This window comes from Schistocerca gregaria, chromosome X (genome assembly GCF_023897955.1).
Source record: "Schistocerca gregaria isolate iqSchGreg1 chromosome X, iqSchGreg1.2, whole genome shotgun sequence".
Lineage (NCBI taxonomy): Eukaryota > Metazoa > Arthropoda > Insecta > Orthoptera > Acrididae > Schistocerca > Schistocerca gregaria.
In genome coordinates, this window is record NC_064931.1 from 484,934,261 (window position 1) to 484,959,962 (window position 25,702).

The window sequence follows — 25,702 nt, forward strand, 5'->3', positions numbered from 1 at the left end:
ATTGCTTACATTATAGCATTTCCAATGTAATAGCTACTGTTACATGTAGACTTGGGTGTGCAGCTACTAATTGAACTCCTGAAAAGAGTACAAGATATTTATAGCCCAAAGAAAAAGCCGGCTGCGGTGGCCGAGCAGTTCTAGATGCTTCAGTCCAGAACCGCGCAACTGTTGTGGTCGCAGGTTCAAATCCTGCCTCGAGCATGGATGTGTGTGATGTCCTTAGGTTAGTTCGGTTTAAGCAGTTCTAAGTTCTAGGGGACTGATGACCTCAGATGTTAAGTCCCATAGTGCTCAGAGCCATTTGTACCAAAGAAAAAGATAAATAGTTTGGCTACAATTTCATGGTGTCCAGAACTTTCCATGCTGAGGCATTGTTCTAGATAAAGAAGAGGAGCTTATCAATATGACAATATTTCTGCACTGTGAAGCTCCATGAATATAAGGCAATTCAGATGCACTATAAAACATTAATTCAGGAAATCAATAAAATGCACTGGGAAAAGTTTCTATGAAGACAACTGCAATTTGACATTTCGAGAAGACTATATAAGGTGTTGATTGAAAAGGTTAAGGGGCCTACTGTCATGCCTATATTTTGTAGAGGGGATGAGTCAGTGATGGCTGGATGAAGGGAGTCAACAGAATATTTGCTAACTGCGCTACTTCCTGATAACGACACGAACACAGATACTGAAATACACATACAACTGTCGCAAAAACTGGAAGGACAACATGTTGAGATGGTGTCTACCCAGATGTCATGCAGGTGATAGGTCCACTGACAGTGCCTCATTTGACAGTATTTGTAAATGAACCATTGGTAATAGAATCCCAGCAATCTGGAAAACATTTAGGGCAGTAGTGATTAAAAAGGGAAAGGATAAAGACCTGGCCTCACCAAAAAGCTGTAGATCTATTTGCTTATTAAATGTCTTGCCCAAGGCTTTGGATGGTTTGCTTTGTGACTGGTTGGAGGCATACATGGAGCTCTTGGGTCCGAATGAATGCCGATATAGATTCAGAATAGGGAAATCTATAGACAGTGCAGTTAACAGAGCTCTTTAGGTGGTAGAATATTTGATTCCAAAGCATGCAGTTGTGCTGATGATTGGCATTACTGGTGCTTTTGATAATATTTGGTGACCTGCGGTGTGCACAGATGGCTGCACAAGAGCTTCGTTGATTACTTTAGTGGACATAGTGACCAGTGGCTTGCGGGGAAGAGAAAAGTAATAAAAAAGATTACAAAGATCTGTCCCCAAGACTCTAAAGTGGTTCATTGTTCTTGGTTCTTAGTACTCGACACCTAATACATTTCTTGGACATGGAAGATACTGTTGAAGGCAGTATTGCATAAAGTAGTTTTGTCTGTGGACACCAGGAAGAGACTTGAGGAAAACTGGTGAGATGCAGCAGTTGTGCATGGGCAACAGACTGACTGTAACTGTTCATAAAACCGCATACATACGTGTGAAGGAAAGACTTTCTCTCACCAAAATTCCTTCCCTGGGGCTTGATAGAATCCCTATAAAATGCAGCACTGTTTGCAGGTGTCTAGGCATCCTTCTAGATGAAAAAAGCAACTTTCTGGAATTTGTAAAACCTATTACTCATAAATCGGCTACAATTACACACAAGACTGAGCGAGGTGGCGCAGTGGTTAGCACACTGGACTCGCATTCGGGAGGACGACGGTTCAATTCCGTCTCCAGTCATCCTGATTAAGGTTTTCCGTGATTTCCCTAAATCGTTTCAGGCAAATGCCGGGATGGTTCCTCTGAAAGGACACGGCCGATTTCCTTCCCACTCCTTACCTAACCCGAGCTTGCGCTACATCTCTAATGACCTCGTTGTCGACGGGACGTTAAACACTAACCACCACCACCTACACACAAGATTGCCTGTCCTGGTACTGGTGATCACCATTATATGTTGTACAGTCGTATCACGAAGCTATCTTCGGTGCTATTGTGAGCTTTGCAGCCAGTGTCTTGATGCATCATCTTTGACTGGAGAGCTACAGAACAATACAATGATGATTTTAGTGGAGCAAAGTTCTCAGGCTTACTGGTGCATTTTGCACTACAACTTTTGAGGGTTTATAGTGATTATTGGGATCTATATGATGGATACCTTATAGGACAGCATTGTGTTGGTTGGGGTGTGAACAATATGCTTGTGTGTATGAAATCACAGGACCTAATATTACTTATAAGACATTTATGAAGCTAGAAGCTGGATGAATTGCAGTCTGACTGGGTCAATAGAGAGACTGCCAGGTAATACAGCAGCATATTACTGAGCATCAGAAGTGGCCCGCATTGAGTGACATTTCCCCTACCCGATGTATTATGCACCTATTAACAGCTCACGGTTTATACCCTGTATCAAGTGGATTGTAATAACACACCAATCTGTGAATATGGAGAGGAAGGTATTGTGAGCAGAGTCTGACATGGTGAGGAAAAATTCAAGAACCAGCAGAAACAGGTCAGTCAATCAAGGGCTGACAACAAGAAGTCGCCAAGTTTGGATAGGAGGACAACAACTAGAGGAAGATGTACAGTGGAGATGGCACATGGAGAATACCTAGTCGGAGCGAGTATCAAGAATGAAAACCTAAGGTGTAGTGATCCAGAGAGTAAACAATATGACACATGAGCACAGCTAGCTTTATAATGGAGCCATGAGCATCAGTTGGCCGGCAAGATAGTGTGTATCTGCAGCTGGCACTGCTGTGCAAGGCTAGTGCTCACAGATGCACAGATGTAGCAGTCATTGGTTCTGTGCTGTCTGGCGAGCTTTCAGAATCGATGGGCCACAATACCAGATTCCTCCTCAGATGGGCGCACAAGGCCAGAAGTGCCCTGAATGATGTTTTGGAAGGCAAACTGGTGGCACTGTTGGTGTTCCAGCACTGAAGCCCACTGGCTGGTCTCTCTCTGGGGAGCCAAGAGTGGAGAGGGTGTCTAGAGACCTCCACATCCACGGAAACGGCTGCATATGTCCTGGAGCTCAAGTTATACTCGTGTGGACGTGGGTCTGGCAATGTCGAACATTCCGTGTCTGATTGAACCGTCGACAGAGGTGCAGTCGACAGAGTTGGTTGATACTGTGGCACTAGAAACTCTTTGGACCATCAACTGTTGTAAGCTGCTGCCCACAGTTTGCTCCCCCCTTGTTTGTATATGCTCAAGGTCCTCTCTTATCCCAACCTGATATGGGTTACATATTCTTGACTAATATTTAAGTATGGGCCATACAAGTGTTCTGAATGAAATCTCTTTTGTAGACAAACTGCACTTCCCAGGCAACATACCAATTTATTACAGCATGCTGTTTGTTTTGCCTATAACAGAGCCCAAGTGATTATACCTCTTCATATTTCTATACACTGTTTTTCTCAAATACTGTATGACATGGTTGTCCTTAGGTGAGATCCATTAATCTGTCTTCAATTATAATGACATGACACAATGATACCAAGCTTTTACATTTTGTGGAGTGCAGAACTTCGCATTTCCCTAAATTATGAACTTTTTATCAGTCTTTGTACCAGATACTAATTTTTTCAGGATTGAAATGGATGTTACTGCAAGTTTTAATAGAAAGAACTTCCTCATAGATGAATGCATCATTCATTAAAAGTCTGAGATTGGGACTAACATAGTTTTATATGTCATTAATGTGTAAATGAACAACCACCCCCCTCCCCAATTACACTTTCATTGCGCAAACCAGATATTGTAGGCAACTATGCCGGCTCTCTGGTGGTCGAGCTCGCGCACGTGTGTGTGTGTGTGTGTGTGTGTGTGTGTGTGTGTTTGTTTTACTGATGGAAGGCTGTGGCCAAAAGCTATATGTAAGTATCTTATAAATGTGCCTGTCTAAAACTTGACGTGGTTTCTTTACCATAAGTGGCAATCTGTTTTTTTTTTTTTTTTTTTTTTTTTTTTTTTTTTTTTTTTTTTTTGCAGTGTTGTGTTTTGTTTAGAATGTGTTGATGTGGTATTGAACCAAAAGCTTTTTGAAAGTCTAGTAATACTAAATCAACTTTTTTCCTGTATCTGAGGCACTGAGAGTGCTAGTTGAGTTCTGTGTGATCGATGTTTTTGGAACCTGTGCTGATTTCCAAGAAAAAAGGTGTTATATTCCAGATAGGTCATAAATTTTAACTCGGAAGGTGCTCTAGGATTCCACTATAAATGGCTGGCAGTGATACAATATGCTGTTTCTATGAATCAGTATTACTAAATGTCCCCACCCAACACTTCTTAGATGGCTTTGACCTGTGTTTCCAATCATGATAATCATAGCTTTGCTCAAGAGATTAAGCAAGATGTTGCAGCTTTCAGACATTGGGCTCAAATTCAGAAGGGCAGTGGTTAAAATACTTGTCCAGCCACCTGAATTTGTGTTTTTTAGTGTTTCCAAAAATACTTAGGCCTTAAGGAAAAGCTGGCACAGTTTCATTGAAAAGGACAAGGGCAACTTCCATCTCATTATTCCCCAGCTCCATCTCTAATGAGCTTGTCACTAGCAGGACTATGGACACTTATTTTCCTTTCTTTTGCTCAAAGAAATTTCACATGAAATCATGAACAAGAGTGAAGCTAATGTAGTCATGAATTCTCCTTAGACCTTGACAGGGTCTCTATTGTACCATGGGATCTTATTGAAGTTTGGCAGGTTAAACTGTTTTTTGACACTGTTCTTACTGATTACATTGTAGCTCATCTTGGCAGTATTACTGTTAAATGATCATGACATTAATTGAGTTCACTGTGTAAAGGAACATTTGGAGACAGATTTCAACATTTCAAATTTTGTTTTGCTATTTCATATTTCAGGTCCTGTTGTGTATAAAAATGTCTGGATGTTGTTTCTTGTCCCACTGACAGACTTATCATACAATAATATTTTACTATAGCAGTTACTGTAGGATTAGTTTATAAAAGGTAATGTCTTGTTCACATGCTACTTTGTTATTGAGGCTTCATGTGAACCCTTGAGGTATGTGTTGTCAGTGATGCTGTCCTTTCTTATCCGTATTTTATACTCCAGTGTACATGTGTAGTTTGTGGCTGAGTGTGCACAGTGCTGCACTTGATAGAGCTCATGCTTGCACTCTGGGTTCAGCCTCAGGAATATCCATTACCATGAGGTTATACTTGTTGTGACAGTTGCTTTTGGTCACTTAAATTTGTATGTGTAGTAGAGAATGAAAAATTAAATATATATTATAAATTCACACAGTAGTATGCTCAAGAGAGGTGCACCCTGTAAGGTGCACAATTTAAGTAAATTCAATGGTCTCAGTTTTTATGCCTCATTCTGTTATCCATTACTGTGTGTTTAATGACAGTTTAAAATGGAATGTCATAAAGCTTATCATTTGCTTAATTATGAAACAAATATAATCAGTGGTGGCTGCTGTGTAAGAGCACATGAACACCCTGACTTTTGACAGCTTGTGGGTTTATTAGTTATTTTTCTTTGAATTCTGTTAAATGTAACATAGATGCTGCAATCTGAAAGATATGGCACTACCGCGCTACTGCTCCTCTATATTCAGTGAAACTTGGCAACAGGGTTGCGAGCACACCTCCAGTTGTGCATGTTTTAAGGAGCTTTTGCACATGCGCAGCTTGCATGACACAATTGCCTTATGGGCCAAATACATACTGATTGGTAAATAATGTGCATGGTTCACTACATGCACAGCTGGCCCTTGCCACTCAACTGGAAGTTTCCGTCAGTGGCACCAGGTGATAACACACTACAGCATACTTTTATCCCCGTTCTCTCAGCATAATTCCTGCTAGTTGTAGCAGACTTCTCAGATGTGCTAATTTACTCACTGTGTACTGTGGAGAAATTAGATCGGACTTCAGTATGTGTGAAAGTTGTACTGACAGTAAATCTATTTTGTGAGTTTCTGAATGAGTTGTAGTATGTTAAGTTATGGATTTTGTCATACAGTAATCCATTGGAGGTGCTGAGAATCATAAGGGTCTAAAGCACATCACTGTGAGACTATAGCATTTATTTATGCTTCTGAAATCTGTTAATCTTATGGTGAGACAGGTTTATCTGTGCTTTAGACCCACACTGCATATGTGAAAATTCACGAAAAGCTGTATCACTAGTTTCTCTGAAATTTACTTAAATGTGCGATCAACAATGGTGTGCTTTAGGCCTTTATGGATCTTGCCCCCTCATTTGTATTCTAGACAAGTGACCATGTTGGTAGACATTACTACTTGAGTTTAATCATTTCCACAAATGGTACTTTGTATTTGAAGTTGGTTGTCTACTGTGCAGGTATCGGCTTTCATGTGCAGTGTAAACATGAACTTTGTTGAATCTATTTTGAATGCTAACAGAAAAGTAAAGCTGTGAGGACAGGTTGCAAGTCATGCTTGGGTAGCTCAGTCTCTAGAGCTCTTTCCCATGAAAGGCAAAGGCCCCGAGTTCGAGTCTTGGTCCGGCACACAGCATTAATCTGCCAGGAAGTTTCATATCTGCACACACTCCACTGCAGAGTGAAAATCTCAACCTGGGAACAGGAAAATAAATTACCAGGAAAAATTAGCTGCAAAGGAACTAGAGCCTCCAGGAATAGATCCTTTGATTGAGAGAGTGACGAAATCAAATAAGTGTGACTACAAGCGAACATTCAACAAGGAAGTGTACAGCTATTACAAGTTGTGGGGCTGCAACATAAGAGTATATGATTTTCAGCCCAGAAGGAAATTCGTGAACTAATGCTCTCTTAGGAATCTTATACCAGGTGTACCGGAAAGAAATGTGTTGATAGAGAACATTTGTTGTGAACGAGCCTTAAATTTTTTTTGTTTTTTGTTTGGTTGGTTGGTATGACATCTGCAAAGATATTTAGTATACATCAAGTCATGGAACAAACATCATCATATGTTTTCATTGTGTTAACAATGTCAAATTTTGTATCAGAAAGTGATGGTTTGCAGAAAGCATTAATTTTTTGCTTTCGTTTGAAAAAAAGTGCTGCAGTGTTGCATCGAATGCTTGTCGAGGCATATGGTGATCATGCTCTATCAGAAGCAACATGCAAAAGATGGTTTCAACGGTTCAGAAGTAATGATTTTGATGTAAGAAATGAAGAACATGGAAGACCACCAAAAACGTTTGAAGACGCCAAATTGCAAGCAATATTGGATGAAGATGATACTTTGAGTCAAAAGCAAATGACAGCTATGCTAAATGTTGCACAACAAACAATTCCTGACCGTTTGAAAGCTATGGGAAAGATCCAAGTGTGGAAAATGGGTGCCATATGAATCGAATGAGACACATGGAAAACCGAAAAACCATTTGTCAAATTTTGCTTCAAAGACATGAAAGAAAATAAATTTTGCATCAAATTGTTACTGGCGATGAAAAATTTAAGAATCCTAAATGGGAAAAATCGTGGGTTAATGCGGGACCACCATCAATATCGACTGCAAAACCAGATCGATTCGGCAAGAAGACAATGCTCTGTGTTTGGTGGGATCAGAAAGGTGTGGTGTATCATGAGCTTCTAAAACCAGGTGAAACTGTGAATACTAATTGCTACAGACAACAAATGATCAATTTGAACTATGCATTGATCGAAAGAAGACCAGAATGGGCCAGAAGACATGGCAAAGTAATTTTTTTTACACGACAATGCACCTGCAGACAAAGCAAAACTGGTTCAGGATACAATAAAAACACTTGGCTGGGAGCTGCTACCCCACCCGCCGTATTCACCAGACTTGGAATCTTCCGACTACCATTTGTTTTCATCAATGGGACACGCATTGGCTGAGGAACACTTAGATTCCTACGAAGAAGTTGAAAATTGAGTGTCTTATGGTTTGCTTCAAAAGACGAACATTTCTATTGGCGTGGTGTCCACAAATTGCCAGAAAGGTGGTCAAAATGTATAGACAGCAATGGTCAGTGCTTTGAATAAAATGTTTTTACTTTTCAATTCAAAATTAGTGTTTCATTTTCACAAAAAAATGCTTATTTCATACCGGTACACCTGGTACATGTGTCTGAGAAAATGGAAAAACATGAAAACTGTCAATTACACAAAAATGTGAAATGGAGTTTCAAACGCTTACACATTATTTCATTATTGGCCTAAACTGTATCGAATTATGTACAAAACAACAAAATTCCACAGAAACAATTCCTTTGTGTGTCAGATAAGTTATGCATATTATTATTATCATTGGCAGTGGCTGTAATTGTATAAATTTGTTGATAAGTGTAACTTTTATAGAGCATATGGTATTAATTTCACACTCTCAAATTTATTTTTATTTATTAGTGAACACACAGAATGTTTACTCACGAGGTGCCACTGAATATAGTTATTAAAATATTTTATTAATTGCATATGATGTACATAACTCCCCCTATCGTCTCCCCTCCTGTCACACCAATTCCTTTGATTCATAGTTCAATGCAGTTCATTACTCCACGTCTGCATTTTTCCTAGTTTCCCGAGAAAATTAATAACCTGGAACTTCAACTTCAGTTTGTGTTCTACAGCCTTCATATTAGAACAGTGAGCACCCAAGCTGTGGCTGCAATACTGCTGCTGCTCTGGTTAATTAAGTTTTATTGCTGTTTCAGGGGTTGTTGCAGGATTCAAGAGTTAATGAAGCCCTCCAGCTAGCACAGAATTCTAACATGAGTGGAATGACAAAGGAAATGTTTCAGATGAAGCTAAGGAAAATTGAGCAGAAATGTGGATTTATTTATTTTGCTAACTCTGAGTTTGATAAATCTAGAGAAATGTTTGATAGTGGTGGTATCGATGTGCGAGAGGTTATATCGTTATTTCCTGGATTCTTACCATCATCATCCAATTTCATAAGATCTGTGCCGCCTCTTCATGGGATAGCAGATGTCAACCAGTTGTTTCATGGAAATGAACAGAAACTGAAGGCTGCTAAGTCGTTTTTACTGCATTTTTTGCGAGATCTTCGTGATTCTTCATCTACTAAACATGCTCTGGTAAGAAATTTTTTTCCAAACTTCATGCAATGAGGGCCCCGCACCCTCACTAGCGTGTACAAACACACACACACACACACACACACAAATCTTTTAATTAGTCTATATGTCGCACAAGATTGCATGAGAGTGTTGCCAGATAAACTACATAGAAAGCAAGTGTTCACATTTGAGATGCAATTGTGGACAGCTAATCAAGGAGCAGCTAGCTGCTTTGAAGTGTTTGGAATAGAAATATTGTTTTATAACTAATAGTATCCGATATCTTCAAGAACTCCTGTCTGTACAAAGGTGTGAGTTCAATTTTATCATTCCCACTTAGACTTCCATTAGTTCATTGCAGTAAGTGCTGTATTGGGTTTTTTACACTGCAGATATAATCCAGTTCAATATTTATGTTAGAAAATCTGCAATGACTTTACTTCTAAAAGCAAAAGTAATTTCTCACAAATAAGATAAGTATAAATCTGTTGTTCGTCCATTGCTCAGAGTCCCATATGGATAATATAGTAATATGCATTCCTGGTGTAGAGAAACAACTGAAAAAGCTCAAAACAAATAAGTTTTCAGGTTCAGATGGAATTCCTATTCAGTTTTACAAAGAGTACTCCACTGCACTGAATTTTTACTTAGCTTGCATTTATTGCAAATCTAATGCCTAGTGCAAGATCCCAAGCGACTGGTAAAAAGTGCAAGTGGTTCCTGTGTATAAGAAGGGTAAGAAAATGGAGCTACAAAATTACAGACCATTATCTTAACATCATTTTGTTGAAGAACTCTAGAACATATTCTGAGTTCTAATATAATAAATTTCCTAGAGACCAAAAAGCTTATGTTCATGAATCAGCACGATTTTAGAATGTATTGCTTATATCAAACTCGGCTGGCCCTTTTCTCACATGATATACTGTTAACTATGGATGAACATGTTATAGCAAGAACTAACAGTTTATGGAACATAGTACTTTATAGAGCCAACATAAGATACAATGAAGCGCAAGTTGTGCATAGGCGCTGAATAGATTGAATGGACAACAGTAATATAGGTTATAGAATAGGCTGAGCACTTGTTTGTGATTGCTTAAATAATACTGTTTTTTCAGTGGCTCATCAGAGTACACCAGGGGGCAACCCAGGTGCCCCTTATAAGCAGGTCTGTGAACTGTATGGACATGCAATCATGCGCGTCATGAGTGACGGTACATCATTTCTCCCATCTAGGAGGTAGGAAAACCACATACATATATAAAAACAATAGACGCGGAAAAAGCATGGTACAGAAAAATTGTGTGGCACAGAAAAAATGCATGGTACAGAAAAAAGCATTGACTTCACAAGGCACTGAGATTACTGGTAATGGAAAACATCAATGATGGCACTGATGTCCATTTCATCGCCCAACAATGGCAGCTGCTGCAGCATATGGCGGGCAGGCACTGGAGAGTAGAGGCGGAAGTGATGAAGGGACAATATGGCATGCTGTCCGGTCTTTTGTGATAGCCATAGAGCAGGAACGTGTGTGGCATCTCCATAGGGATGTTCTTGTCGAGGTCAGTGGGGAGCGTCAGAGCCGACAGCCGCACAGGACCCAGCAAGGTAGGTGGTGGCGGCTGCAATGTCAGGTGCAGTGGGGGCAGCACTAGCAAAGGCAGTCGAGGTGTGGGGGTACAAGCAGGGATCCCAGACAGTGATTTGCCAGGCAGCAATCCCTGCTGCAAGTGAGGGAGGTGGTGAGCCCATGGGAACAGACCCCATTGTGTATGGCTGCAGCTGGTCAAAGTGATGGGACATCCACCCTTCAGAAGTGTGGACGAAGCTCAGTCACCAGCCCTGGCAACTCTCAATGATGGCAGGAACCCAGTTCTTTTGGCGGCCAAAACCACGAGCCCAGACAGGTGCACTTCGCCAGAACCAGTGACACCAGTGGACAAGGTGTCGCATGCAGCAGAGGAAGGAGGGTCCGTGGTTGGCACCCCTGTAGCAGCGTGGCTGAGCTCTTGTACATCACTGGAGTGGAACAGTGCAAACCCAAAAAAAATGGTCTAAAGCAGTTCCAGGGGACCTACCAGAAACATACTTATGCATTTGAGTTTTAAATGTCCAACCCATGTGTTTGGCCTCAACATCAGATTGAGGATGAAACGAGGAAGCTGTGAGATGGCGAACACCGCTAACCTGAAAAAAAGATACAAATTCTCAAGAATGAAACTGGAGGCCAATATTGATAATCATGGAATGTGCAAGTTCCTCAATTGCAAAAATCTTAGACAGGGCTAAAATACTCGCTACCATGGACATGGACAGACAACTGGCTATATAGGGAAAGTTGGAATAGGCATCCACTACATTGAGCCAAAACTGATTTAGGAAGGGCCCAGCAAAATAGACATGTAGACACTCCCATGGGCGTTGCAAAGTCAGCCAGGAGGAGAAAGACACCTACAAAGCTGCATGTTGCTGAACACAGTAAGTGCAAGCAGTGATAAGCCAGATAATGTCCTCATCTATGCCCAGCCAATACACATGCCATCAGGCCAAAGCTTTGATGCAAGAGGTCCTCCAATGACTGACATGCAGAAGCCACAGTACATAACTACATGAGGAAGCAGCAATCACAACCCAGGGAGCAGTGTCCTCTGTTGCTAAAAAAAGATCCCCATAGAACACAGAAAGGCGGTGCTGGAGGGAGATGTAATTACAAAAGGGATCTAAGCAAGGCCTGGGGGTTTTTCTGGCCAACCGTGCTGCACCAAAGAGAGGACCTGACTAAGTACAGGTCCATGGCAACAGCTGATGCTATTATGGCACTAGTGAAAGAAAACTGTTGACTGCATTCTGGCTCTCAATATCTAAATAAAAACAAAGCAACTTGTCCTGACTGAACGCTGATTGAAAGGCAAGATAGGGCATTGGTGTTGGCATGTCCCATTGTTGTCCTGTAATGGATCTAATAATAATGGGAGAGGAAGAGAGCGCTTTGCTGCCTTGTCTGACACGGAAGCCAAAGGGTTAAAAACAACAACCATACAACAAGCTGTGAAATTTCTTGAGAGCTAACACAGTCCCTAAAGCCTCCTTTGCAATCTGAGAACACCACTGCTGAGCATTAGTTAAAGTCTCAGAAGCATAAGCAGTGGGTCGTTCGGACCCGTCCACATATTTGTGCGCCAACATTGTGCGAAGACTGTGCTGAGAGCCAACACAAGATGCTGACCGACTGAAAAGTGGCCGGACATGGGGCAGATTGAAGCTTAGATTTAAGCAAATGAAGGCTGGGTCACAAGTAGGGCACCAGAAAAAGGGCAGATTTTTTTGAAAAACCACATGCAGAGGCTGAGCAACAGTGAAAGCATCTGGTGAACACTTATGGTAGTACGCAATGTCACCTAGAAACACCTGCAATTCCTTAACGGAGGTCGGCCGCATCAAAGCCGCAGTTGTGTCAACATAGTGACACAAGGCCTGATCCTTGTGCAACAAACATCAAAACCTAGGTACTCAATTGATGGCTGAATAAATTGAGATTTTGTAAGATTGCACTTGAGACTTGAAAGTCTACAAAACAGAAAACAACGCTTGGAGATTGCTGATGTGGTTGTCGGTAGGAGAAGCCGAAATAACAGTATCATTGAGGTAACTGATGCAGCCAGGCTCAGAAGCTCTCAGCTGTTCTAAAAGATGCTGAAAAATTTCAGGTCCCACTCCCCCCTCCCCCCCACCCCCAACCCCCTCCCCCCCCTCCCCAGGGGGCTAGGGGGCTCACAGTTATTTTCTGAGTTTATGCTTGGTGCACACGGGGCCCTGAGCTATTGCAGCCCATTCTTCCTTCCCTAGCTGCATTTCCGTCACTCTGCCCCTCCCTTTCTATCATCACTCCTTCTCCCCTGTCCCCTGCTTTCCCTCTCTTGGTGTTCTGATTTATGTCGACCTAGCTACCCACCTGGTTCCATGTATTTCTTGCAGTTTTGTTCCTCCTGCCTGTTCTCTTTCATCGTTTATGGTGTTCACGTTCCCACTTGAGGTTTGGCCTTCATTTATAAATTTTCTGCTTTTAGTGTGAGCCATTTTGGGAAGAGCTTCCTCCCCAGTGTCTATGATGTGGATTCCTCTCCCCCCCCCCCCCCCCCCCCCTTCCTTCCCCATCGTAGCCCTTCTCTATACCGCTAGGTCTTCAGCATGTGTAGCCAGTTCGTGTGGTGGGGCTGTTACATACCTATCTGGCTGACTCCTTCACAACACAGGAATCGTGGTACTGATACCTGAGCTGTTACCTCCCCCTGTATGCTCCAAGGAGTGGCTACCTGTCTTTCTGGAGCATCAGAACTCTTGGCAGTAGCCGCCGTGCCAGGTGGCCTGTGTTGTGGCTGAGTGGCGCCCATGGGGAGAGCCCCTGATTGGAGTGGGTGGTATCAGGGCAGATGCTTGGTGCATGAAGCATATCAAGCTGCAAAAATCTGGCTGTTCTCAAAAGTCCGTCTCTTCAAATTGTGAAGGATCATTGAATGCAGCGTCATATGACCTGGTAGCCTTCCCTTCCCTGGCTACACCCTGGGAGGAGAGCCAGGCTTGCCATCTTGGGACTAAACATTTCCCCACAACCTCATCTGTAATAGGATGGGCGGGGACGCATTTACTGCCATAAAGCCATTGTCTTTTGTTGAGAATATCAAGGACAAGTTTAGTGAAGTGGAGTCTCTCAGTAATATGCTGTTGGTCACCCTTTTGATCAAAGTTTCTTCAGCTGCCCAATCGGCAGCTCTTCATGATTGTGATTGTCTTGGCAATGTCCCAGTGACTATTACCCCTCACCAGTCTTTGAATGTGGTCCAGGGAGTGACTTTTCATAGGGATCTCATCCTGCATCCAGGTTAATCAGGAGTGACGCAGCATTCATTTTGTTCAGTCAGTGCAGAAAGGTCATAAAGACAACTGCTCCGATACTGGCACCTTCATTCTGGCTTTTGAGGGGGGACACTCTTCCAGAGGAGGTCAATGTTACATGCTACAGATGTGACATGAAGCTGTATGTCTCACCACCTATGAGGTGCTTTTGGTGTTTTTGTTTTGGGCATATGTCTTCCTGCTGTATGGCAGACCCTCTGTGTGGTGACTGTGGACACCCACTCCATGAGGGATGCGTCTGTGTTCCGCCACCTGTGTGTGTGTGTGTGTGTGTGTGTGTGTGTGTGTGTCAATAGTCATGACCACCACTCTCCTCAATTGCCAGATTGCCCAGCTTACAAGAGAGAATAGAAGATATGAGACACAAGTCGCTTGATTGTCTGTCTTATGCTGAGGCTCACCAAAAATATGAGACACTCCATCCGGGGTCACTTTCTTCAACTTTTACCTCTGTTACATCCTTTCCCCTCCCCTACCTTTTCCTGACACCAGCCTCATCACCTTTTCTCATTCCCCTCCTCTGCAGTTCCTATTTCCTCCTGTCCAGGAGCCACTCCCCCTCCCTGGGCGAAGGAGTGCCCCCCGTCTTCGGCACCTGCCAGTGATTGGGCTCCCTCCTGGGACCCTTCTCCCCAGCGTCTCCCAGGCCAGAAGACTCCTATCACCACTTGGCTATGAGATGCACCATCTATGCGCCCCACGGTTGCGCACTCTCTTTGGGTTTCAGATCTTGCAGACACCTGTATTCCCTCCTTCCCCTCCCCTCCTCCACCTCGGAAAAGAGAAGAAGAAGAAACATAAGTCCAAGGACAAAGCCTCCCCAGTGCCCCTGGAGGTGCCATCTCTCCCCTCACAACCTGAGTCTGACTTCTTATTTATGGATATCACCCCCCCCCCCCCTCGTCGGTAATGACTATTGAGCGAGTGACATGACCTGCTCTCGGCTTCTGTATGTTTAACCTGGACTCTCGCCACACGATAATCCAGTGGAATTGAGATGGATACTATTGTCACCTACTGGAAATACAGTGTCATGTTTCCTCCTACTTTGTGTTCTGTGTAGCTCTTCAAGAGTACTGTGGCAATCACCATTTGCAGTGTCTGCCTCACTCCAGATGGGCCACTTTCTTATGTTGCACTGTCTACCTTAATATAACAACTCCCGCTTTTATTTCTCCTCCTCTGGGATTTTAGTGCACACCATGTCACGTGGGGGAATGCCACTTCAATAAGTAGTGGTCTCCTTACTGAACAACTTATTACAAACTCCGATTTCTCTCTCCTCAGTGATGGTTCCCCTATCCACCACAGTGCCGCTCCTGGCGCCTTTACTGCTATCTATCTATCTTGCGAACCCCTCCCATGCTCTTGTGGCTTCCCTACATTGGTTGCCCCATGATGATCTTTGAGACAGTACCACTTTCCAGTGATTCTGTTGTTCCCCTGCTGCTACCAGGCAGACAGGCCCCCACGTTGGGCATTCTGCAGGGCCAATCGGCCTTTATATGCGTGTACTTTGCACTTCGACACCTCTCTCTCGAATTTCATTGATGCGGTTGTGCAGGGCATATCTGCCACTACTCTTCATACTGTTGGCACTGCTGGTGCCTTATCCACAGGCCCACTTGTCGTTGACCAGTACCGTGATGGACTGAAGACGTAGTAGCGGTTTCTATTCAGTACCGCCTATGGGGGCTGCAGCAGTTTAAATGACACCCTTCACAGACCAACTTCCTTGCTTTTAAGCATCTCCATGCTGAGATGCTGAGTCAGTGAAAAGTAACACTGGGAGTGTTATGTCCATCCCCCCTCCACTCCCACGCCCCACCTCCTTCCCAGGTGATGTATGCCTCTTTCTTGCATGTTTGCCCCTTCCCAGGGGATGTACGCCTCTTTCTTGCATGTTTGGTTGAAGCTCTGTAGCCTTCTGGGCTGCCAATGACCATCAACTGTCCAGGGTCTTATCCTCAAAAGTTGTCTGTGTATAGATTCATTGGTCCTTGCAGAACATCTTGCGATGCACTTTGCAACTGCATCAGCATCCTCTTCCTATTCCACTACCTTTCTCTGGCAGACCCCCTCTGTTTCATCCTGCATCATGTTGAGCCCTATAATAAAGCCTTCACTGAATGGGAATTCTTGCAGGATCTTAGCTCTTCACGAGACACAGCCCCAGGCCTGAATTCCATCCACAGCCAGATGATCCAACACTTGGACATTACCCAGAGGCTACATCTACTCAATGCTTTCAACCACATTTGGCTCACGGGTGTGTTGCCATCACAATGGTGAGACAGTATAGTTATACCCATCCTTAAGCTCAGGAAGAACCCAATGTCTCTTGACATCTACTACCTGATTGGCCTTAGGAACGTACTTTGTAAACTGCCCGAGAGGATGGTTAGCTTCCAATTATGTTAGGTACTTGAATGTCGGAGCCTTTTGCCTCAATCAGTGTGGTTGCCAGGAAGGATGACCTCCAGGTGGCTATTTACTCAAGTTGGAAACAGCAATCTCAGAGGATTTTACTTACCTTCGGTACCTTGTCGCAGTCTCCTTTGACCTACATGGCGCATAAGACACAGCTTGGTGCCATGATGCAGGCTTACAGGGGCCCCTTCCAACTTTTATCTGTGAGTTTTTATCCAACCGGCCTTTCCGTGTTCAAGTTGACACTTCACTCAGCACTCTTCAGATTCAGGAGAACGGTATCCCACAGGGTTCTTTGTTAAGTCTTACACTCTTTCTCATAACCATCAATGGGTTTGTAATCCCTGTTGGCCTGTGATTACCCTGTCATTGTACGTCAATGATTTTTGCATCTGGTGCAGCTCCCACTCAGTAGCGTCTGCCTAGCTTTGGACCCAAGGTGCCATCTAATGGACCTCTGTATGGACCATCTCCCATGGCTTCCAGTCAATTTTCTCCCTGCAAAGTGCGGGTTACGCATTTTTGTCGTTGACCCACAGTATGTCCCAGTTCAGAACTTTATTTAGATGACCAGCTCGTAGATGTTGTAGCAGTCTCGTTTCTTGGGCCTTATTTTTAATAAAAAGCTGATTTGGTTGCCCCATATTCGCCACCTGAAGACTGCAGGTGGGCGGAAGCTTAATGTTCTCCACCACCTGGCCCACACATCTTGGGGTGCAGACCATACCACTCTTCTCCATCTCTACTGTGCTCTGCCCTTGTCCAGACTAGATATGGTAGTTAGGTTTATGGTTCAGTGGCTCCTTCCACTCTGAAAATACTTGAACCTGTTCACCATTGTGGGGAGCGTCTTGCTATTGGTGCCTCCCTCCTGATAACTGCCCATGGGTGGCATTGTTGGTTGCAATGCATCTCACTTCTCTCTGTCAGGATCTCCACCTCCACTCATCAGAATGCATCCCATGTATTTCCTGTCCCCACCCTCCCCAGGATCGTAAGGTCTCTGTCATCCCCATGGTCTTCCAGTGTCTTGTACATTCTATCCTTGGAGAATTCCATGGTGCCACCATCTTCTACACTGATAGTTCTAAGATGATAGATAAGACAGGATACACTTTCACGTATTCTACTGGCTTAGAACACAGTTTATTGTCGGGATCATGTAGTGTGTTCACAGCAGAGCTTCTAGTTATTCACAGAGCCCTCCATTAATGTTAGCCTGAAAACCAGTAAACATCTGAGCCCAGGGGAAAACAGTGCTGAAAACTCAGAGCAGAGGGATTCCAGTTGCTGATGTGGAACTTGATCTGAAACTAAATTTACCTCATTGGCACTGGAGAAACTGAAAGCATTAAATGCATCTAACCTAAACAGGTCTGCACTACGGAAATGATCCACAACAAGGAAGGTGAGAGGGCAAACAACAGATTTGTAAGATACAGAAGTGGAGAACTGACCTAGGATTGGAATTTGCTGTTTATTGTAGCTAACCAACTTCCGTGAAATCTTTATGAGGGTAGGGGAGCCCAAGTCCACGTATGTTTGCACATTTACTAAAGTCACTGCAGCTCGTGTGTCCGCTTATATTTTCTGTGGTTTATTAAACACACACAAGTCAGTAATCAATTTGTTTGGCAAGACAGTCATTGTAGAGATACAGTTTGTGTCCATCGGTACCACTGTGTCCACCACATTTGAAGAGTTACACACCGATGCAATGTGCCCTTTCTTTCAAAATTTGTTGCAGGCAGCCCAATGCTTAGGGCACACAGCATGCTCATGCTGGACAAAGCAGTATGTACAAGAGAGAAGGGGGGGCATGCAGCCGCTCTTGTGACGTGGCCTGTTGCTGCTGTGGTCATAACCAACACTTTTCCATACGATGCTGAGTTGAAGGTTATACTGCTGCAATGGCTTCCCCCTCATCCTGAACACTTGCATCAGGCCTAACAGGGACTGACTGAGCAATTTCCGATACCTCCTGCCACACAGTAATCTGATCGCCTGAGGCTCTTGATACTTCAAAGGACTGCTATATTCAGCACATCTGTAAGTGTTGGATTCTCACATTGAAGTGGTTTTTTGTGGACTCTCCTATCTGGGACCAGATGAATAGTATCATCACGCACCATGTGATCAATTTAGGATTTGTGATGGGTACTTGTGATAGATTTACAATGACAGTTCAATCTGTGTAATTCTGCTGCCAAGGCTGTGTAAGATTGGTTTGGGTTTTTCTGACAATTCTAAAATTCTACACACATTGCAGTGACATGGGTTCTGTCACAGTAATAGGTTGAGAGAAGCTTGCAGATTTCATCAGATGATAAGCTGGCAGGTTCTGCAAAGGCACAAGTTGGCACAACTTGCAAATACACGGTGGAAGTCAGGAAAGAATGAAAGCCCTACACAGGCTTGCATTGTCCATGCAAAAAGCATAGAAATGTTGGTGTAACCATACCAAAAGGAGCCCCATTCTTCAACTGATTCATCACATGCCAGAAAGGGCAGCAGTTGCACTGATGGAAGAGTAACTTGCCGCTAACACGCAGATGCCACTTGATTGAGAATGGTGGTGAGAGCCTATTGCTGTTCTGCGAAAACTTGCTGCTGGGTAATGATACGGCAGAGTATTTCTTCTGTCGAGATGTTTGTCGGGTGGCCTAGCACTGACTCTTAACACACAGAGAAAACATAACCCTCACTTGTCGCCAAGTTTGTTATAGCAAGAACAAACGCAATTTATCGAACATAGTACTTTACAGAGCCAATGTAAAATACAATGAAGTACACCTGCATAGCACTGAACACACTGAATGGACAACAGTAATACAGGTTACAGAATAGGCCAAGCGCTCATTTGTGATCACATAAATAATACTGTCTCTTTGGCGGCTCACCAGTTTGCGTCATAAGTGGGCCTACAAACTGTATGGACACAGGACCTCTGAAATCGTGTGCATCATGAGTGAAGGTACATCAGAATGACAACAGGCAGATTTCATATTTCTAACATTTCTGAAAAGCATTTGACACAGTACCCCCCTGCAGGCTGTCAATGAGGGTACAAGCATACGGAATAGATTACCAAATGAGTGAGAGGCGCAAAGACATCTTAAATAGTGGAACCCAGTATGTTGTTCTCGATGGTGAGTGTTAACCAGAGTCAAGAGTATTGTCAAGTGCCCAGAGAAGTGTGATAGGACTACTATTATTTTCTGTACATAAATGATCTGGTGGACAAGGTGGGCAGCAATCTGCTGCTGCTGCTGCTGCTGCTTATGATGGTGGTGTGGTGTGGTGTGGTGTGTGGTGTGTGGTGTGTGGTGTGGAAGATAAGTGACCAGATAACGTGGACAAAATTTCTAGTTGGTGTGATGAATGTCAGCTGACTCGAAATGTAGAAAAAATGTGAGTTAATGTAGATGAGTAGGAAAGACCAACCTGCAATGTTCAGATACAGCGTTAGTAGTGTCCTACTTAACAGAGTCACTTTGTTTAAATATCTGTGCATAACGTTGCAAAGCGATATGGAATGGAATGAGCATGTGAGGATTGATGGGACAGGCGAATGGTTGGGTTTGGTGTATTGGGAGGATTTTAGGAAAGTGTGGTTCGTCTGTATATATAAGGCTAGTGCAACATATTTTTCAGTGCTGCTCGACTTTTCGGGATCTTCGCCAGATCTGATTAAGAAAGACATCAAATCAGTTCAGAGGTGGCTGGTAGATGTGTTACTGATAGCTTCGAACAACACACAAGGGTTATGGAGCTGCTTTGGGAACTCAAGTGGGAGTCCCTGGACGGAAGACAATGTTCTTTTCGAGGAACACTATTGAGAAAATTTAGAGAACTGTCATTTGAAACTGATTGCAAAACAGTAGTACTGCTACCAACATACATTTCGTGTAAGGACAATGAAGAGAAGGTAAGAGAAATTAGGGCTCATTTGGAAGCATATAGAAAATTGTTTTTCTCTCATTCTATGTGCAAGTGGAACAGGAAAGGAGATGACTAGTTGTAATACAGGGTACCCTCCATCAGGCACCATATGGTGACATGCAGAGTATGTATGTAGATGCAGAAATACAAATCCAGCTCTATCCCACTTTATGGTCATAGTGACAAGTAGATGTATTTTGTAATTTCAAGAGGGGTAGTTTGAATCACAGTAAGAACTACTTTAGGGATTTGTTTCTGTAAAAGGTGCAGTTTTCAAGCATAAAATAAAAAGTGTTTGCCATCGACTATCTGAAAGTAAAAAAGCATCATTCTTACAGAACTATTGTTGACAACAGCATAAGCTGAGGTATTAATATTCCTTGTGGGCAGTTTCATATAAATTTCAGCAACTGTAAAAGCAGATTTTTTTCCCAGTTATACAACTGGGGGAAAGCTACTTGCTCAACAGTGGTGCGTGCACCTCCTCCCCCCCCCCCCCCCCTCCTCTACACACACACACACACACACACACACACACACACACACACACACACACACACACACCCCTCAGAGTATTGGAAGAAACAGGAAGTTTGGGTGATTCAGGAGGAATGTCACATAATTTGTGAGGTGATTCTACATGTGGAGGGAAAAAAAAGTTCTATGAACATTTGTCAGATTTTTTTATCATTACGGAACTGTAAATTCAGAACACTACCCCGTGTACACATAACATCAGAATGTGGGGCTGTCCAGTCAGTTGAGGAAAAAGAAGACCTTATTGCAATGGTGCAATGGCGTCCCACCATCAGTAAATCCTGCATTAACCATCAGCTCAATATTCTACAAATGCAAGTGTTACATACACTACATTCAAGGGGCTTGTGCCGATTCCATGTATAGCTCGTGCAACATCTGCCTACACATGACTCAGTACGCAAACAACAATTTTGCAAATGGTTGGCTGTACACAGAAATGTTGTGCAGTACATTTTATTTACAGATGAAACTACATTTACATGCATTGGTATCATAAAAAGCAGAATTTCTCATACATAGTTGATGGAGAATCCATGACTCCAGAGAAACAAGATTCCAAGTTAGGTCCTAAGTAAACATTGGTGTGGTATGATTGATGACCTGGTGATAGGGCCTGTGTTCCTGCCAAATTGAGTGATAGCTGCAGCATATGCTAGACGACCTACCTGCACTTTTGGAAGACGTGACATTACAGCAATGAAGGCAAATGTACCTGCAACATAATGGATCACTGATTCACCGTACCAGACAAGTATCCCAGTAACTGAATAACACATTTCCTCAGTGCTGGATTGGGTGCTACAGACTCATTAACCAGCCTGCCAGATCACCCAACTGAACTCCATTTGACTGTTTTTGGGGCTGGTTAAAGGGGGTGTATGTATACTACCCGCCAACGTGTTGATAAGTACATTGAGATTTTTGGGGGGGGGGGGGGGGGAGGACTTTAAGAACACCTCTTGTAGGATGACTCAGTCATCTATTTTCCCATTATTCTGTCAACCACAGCACCTACACTGCATTTCAGTAAGTGATAGTCACACTTGTTTTTCATAATCATTCATGGTTGAGTGAAGTCTTCAACCTGCTCCAGTTGCATAGCAGTGAAAATCGGACACATGTTCATAGGACTTTTTTGGTTTATTTTCACATGTAGAATCACCACACAAATTGAGATATTCCTCCTGAATCATTCTTTATAATCACAGAGATGGAAGAGGGTTGAAATTTTGAATTATGTCTTCTGGGAAGGTATCATTTAATAATGTAATACTGGAGCCCATGCTCTTTGATCATAGCATCGACATGAAAATGAAAAAGAGAGGGGTAAATGATTGGTCTTGGTCACTTGATAGTGGCAAGGACACTGAATCTAATAGAATACCAGTTTCATTGTATGATATTTAATATAACAAAACTGGTCTTTTCTAGAAACAGTTTGCCAAAAGTTCTGGCAGCAACAAAGCATCCAGTGTAATTAAGAAGGAGCAGATGATGTTTATGATTTTGTGTAGTATCATAGAATGGATGCACAAAAATACAGACCAATATGAATCTGAATTTGTTTTATTGTTGTGGAATACATTTTGTGGTTGTGAAACAAAGCCTCAGACACAACCAATAGAAGGCCATTATACAGTTCCAATTGTTGTGTAGTAAACAAAACATATGCCTAAGTCACTGGATTTAGAACTTGCTGGTAGATAGGATCCAATATGTCTCCCTCAGTGGAGATTCCTTCATAAAAAAAGTGCCATTTGGTATGTATAAAGGAAGTGCAATAGGACTTGATTTTCACAGTCACTCTTAGCTGTCTCAGGAGAGTGAGACAACCTAGAAGCATGTTTATCATTTTTCAAGGTTTTTAATTGAGGTTTATTTTAGATCTCATTAGTGTGTTCTGTGTCACTAAACTTGCTGCATTGTTAGAGAAATTAACATGAAAATTCAGCATTTCATTTTCTTATGTATGAACTAAACGTGTTGCTTGTATTTTAATTTGTTAGTCTGATATTTCTTGCCATTATTCCTATGCGAGTTCAATCATTTAGTATAATTTGGGGATGTAAGCTCATAGATCGAATTAGAAATACCCTATTGTAATTCCAGTTTCCAGGCATGGGGTAGGCAGGAATTTGTGTGTAGCTGAAAGCTTCTTTGACCAGTGCCAAGCAACTGAAACTTGCTGCAGATGGTTATGATAACACTCAACTCTGAAAAGTACATGAAATACAAACAATACCTCAAATACTGTCCAATCCCATAGATATGGATTGTTCTGTAGGAAAAAGGGAAAAAAACCTGGCCTGCAAACTGTGCATCTTTCTGATTGTAAAAGATATGTTAGTGGCAGGCCTTGGCACTTCGCATAGCAGAATCAGGGTACTAGGGCAGGGAATGGTGGTAGAGGGGTGGGTAAGAAAGGGAAGACGTCAGGGCACTATACTCATCACGTCTACCAAGCACTGATTGAAATGGAGAATATAATGTACTTATTCTGTTTGACAGCCTACATCATATTGTGCCAGGTCAAAGTAGTTTGCAGAGGGCCAGTAATTGGTGGTAGTTGTCACGATGTATCAGTGAAACTCATAATCAGTAGGATCACATATAGAATTGGCTGTAAACATCTGGTTTTGACCCAAATGCTAAACCTTAACCAGAGGCTCAAGCAGTTCTGTGATGACTTAGAGTTTGTGTTTTCCTCAACTTGAATCATAGGATAGAAAGATTTAAAGTCCCACTAAATTGATCAGGGGTGCATTTCACACCAGAGGACGCTACCAATGTAGCTGATTGCTTATGGAATCTACACAAGGGTGGTTTCGACAAGGTCTCTATCAACAGATGGTTATTATTGTGTCAGACAGCTCTAAATTCTCATATCCAATTTGAAGAAATGGTCCCAAAAGTAGAGAATATTGAGACAAAAGTGATCAACTGCAGAAACATTCTCAGAAAAGTGCTAGTTTGAAGCACTGTTGAAAAGCTATAGGTCTGACATAGTACTTGCTAACAATAGTTGGTGAGAACCGGGAATTGATATAGTGAAATCTTTGGCCAGATTTTTCCTGAACGGGCAGGCTCAGTGAGAGGGGAGATGGTGTCTTCACAGCAGTAGCTCAGCATCTTAAAATAAATTGTGAGAGAAATTGAATCAGCTTGTGAAATGGTTCGTGCAAGAACAGCTTTCAAGGACAGGATAAAGGTTTTGGTTCAGTCAATCAACTGGCCTCCATTCTAATCTACAGAAGTAACTGAGAACTTCAGATAAACCCTCAGTTCAGTAACAGTAACATAGCGAAAATTACAAACTCATAGAAATGGGCAGAACAAAACTTCCTGCAAAACAGCTATCAAATATTTCTGTTAAAATTTCACAGAACAGATATTTTGGACCACTACCCATGATAGAAATACATTAGATTTGTAATCAATGAGACTTGGACATATGGAGGATGTTAACATGGAGCCAGGTATCAGTGATCATGAGTTGGTTGAAGTAACAATGATCTGTAAAGTTCAAATAAGGACAGAATTAGCAGAGAAATCTGCATGTTCAGTAAAATGTATATGGAAGGATGTACCCCATTTCAGCGAGGGAAACGTGGATATTCTTCAGACTTGTACATACCAGTACCATAGAGGTTGCGATGATAAAATTATACTAATTACCACTCACACAGAGGTATTAAATCAATCATTCTTGTTCTGTGACATCAGGAATAATAAGAAACCGTAACATGTGGTACAATGGGAAATATCCTTTCGCATACAGTCCATATTGAGTTGCAGAGTATAAATGTAGAAGTACATTTGTGTCAGTTGGTCACAGCCATTGTGCTCCCTGCCGCCGTTGGATAAGCAGCTGCAGCAGCAAGTCGTATAACCCTAGCTTACTTATTTGTTAGATAGTTTAATTAATTTCTTTGCATGTTTTTGGGTACTTGCATTGTTTAATTCATATATTTCAGGTGTATTATAGTATTTGACAGTTGTAGCATTGTGCTTTAGTGTTTACTTGGTAGATTCTTATTTAAATTGCGTGTGAGTTTCGTATAGGAGGTGCAATTTCGAGTTTTAGTTACTGTAATCGTAAATTCAGCAGATTGTAGCGCAGTCGTTAGGCATTTGTACAGGTTAGTTGATACATTCTTTGCATGTTTCGCTTGCATTATCTAGGCACGGACTAGTGTTTCAGTAACTGTTGTTCAATATCGATTAGAATGGACAGGGACTGCGATTGGTGTGTTCGGATGAGGGCTGACTTGGCATCCCTTCGCTCACAGCTGTAATCGGCGCTGACTTCGGTTGCGCAGCTTGAGGCTGTTGCCAATGGGCACCACTGTGGGGAGCCGGACTTGGGTATCACGGGGATGTCAACCTTGTCCCGTCTGTCCCCAGATCGGTCTGCCACTGTGGTTGCCCCGATTGTTGCTGCCCGCAGTGGGGTGAGCCCTCGCCTGTGGTTGATTGGGAGGTCGTTCCAAGGCATGGCAGGCAGCGAAAGGTGTCCCCGGAGGCTGATCAGAAAGCCTCCCCAGTGCGTCTGACAAACCGTTTTCAGGCACTGTCTCTGGCTGAGCCAGATGCAGCTGCCTGCCCTTTTTCAGAGGATCATTCTCAGCCTTCAAGGTCCGGGCAATCGCAGAGGGTGGGCTTACTGGTAGTTGGGAGCTCCAGTGTTAGGCGCATAATGGGGCCCCTTAGGGATACGGCGGGTAAGGAGGGGAAGAAATCCAGTGTGCACTCCGTGTGCATTGCGGGAGGAGTCGTTCCTGATGTGGAAAGGGTCCTTCCGGATCCCATGAAGAGGACAGGGTGCAGCCAGCTGCAGGTGGTGGCACATGTC

At 42.9% G+C, this 25,702-nt stretch overlaps 1 protein-coding gene across 1 annotated transcript in view; it reads left to right on the plus strand.

Moving 5' to 3' along the window:
• The window catches only part of LOC126297561 (transforming growth factor-beta receptor-associated protein 1-like), a 151,085-nt gene that overhangs the window by 52,069 nt on the left and 73,314 nt on the right, over positions 1-25,702 (plus strand). The window contains exon 8 of the mRNA XM_049988493.1: positions 8,653-9,036. Within this exon, the coding sequence (XP_049844450.1) occupies positions 8,653-9,036 (384 nt within the window). The remainder of the gene's footprint in view (positions 1-8,652; positions 9,037-25,702) is intronic.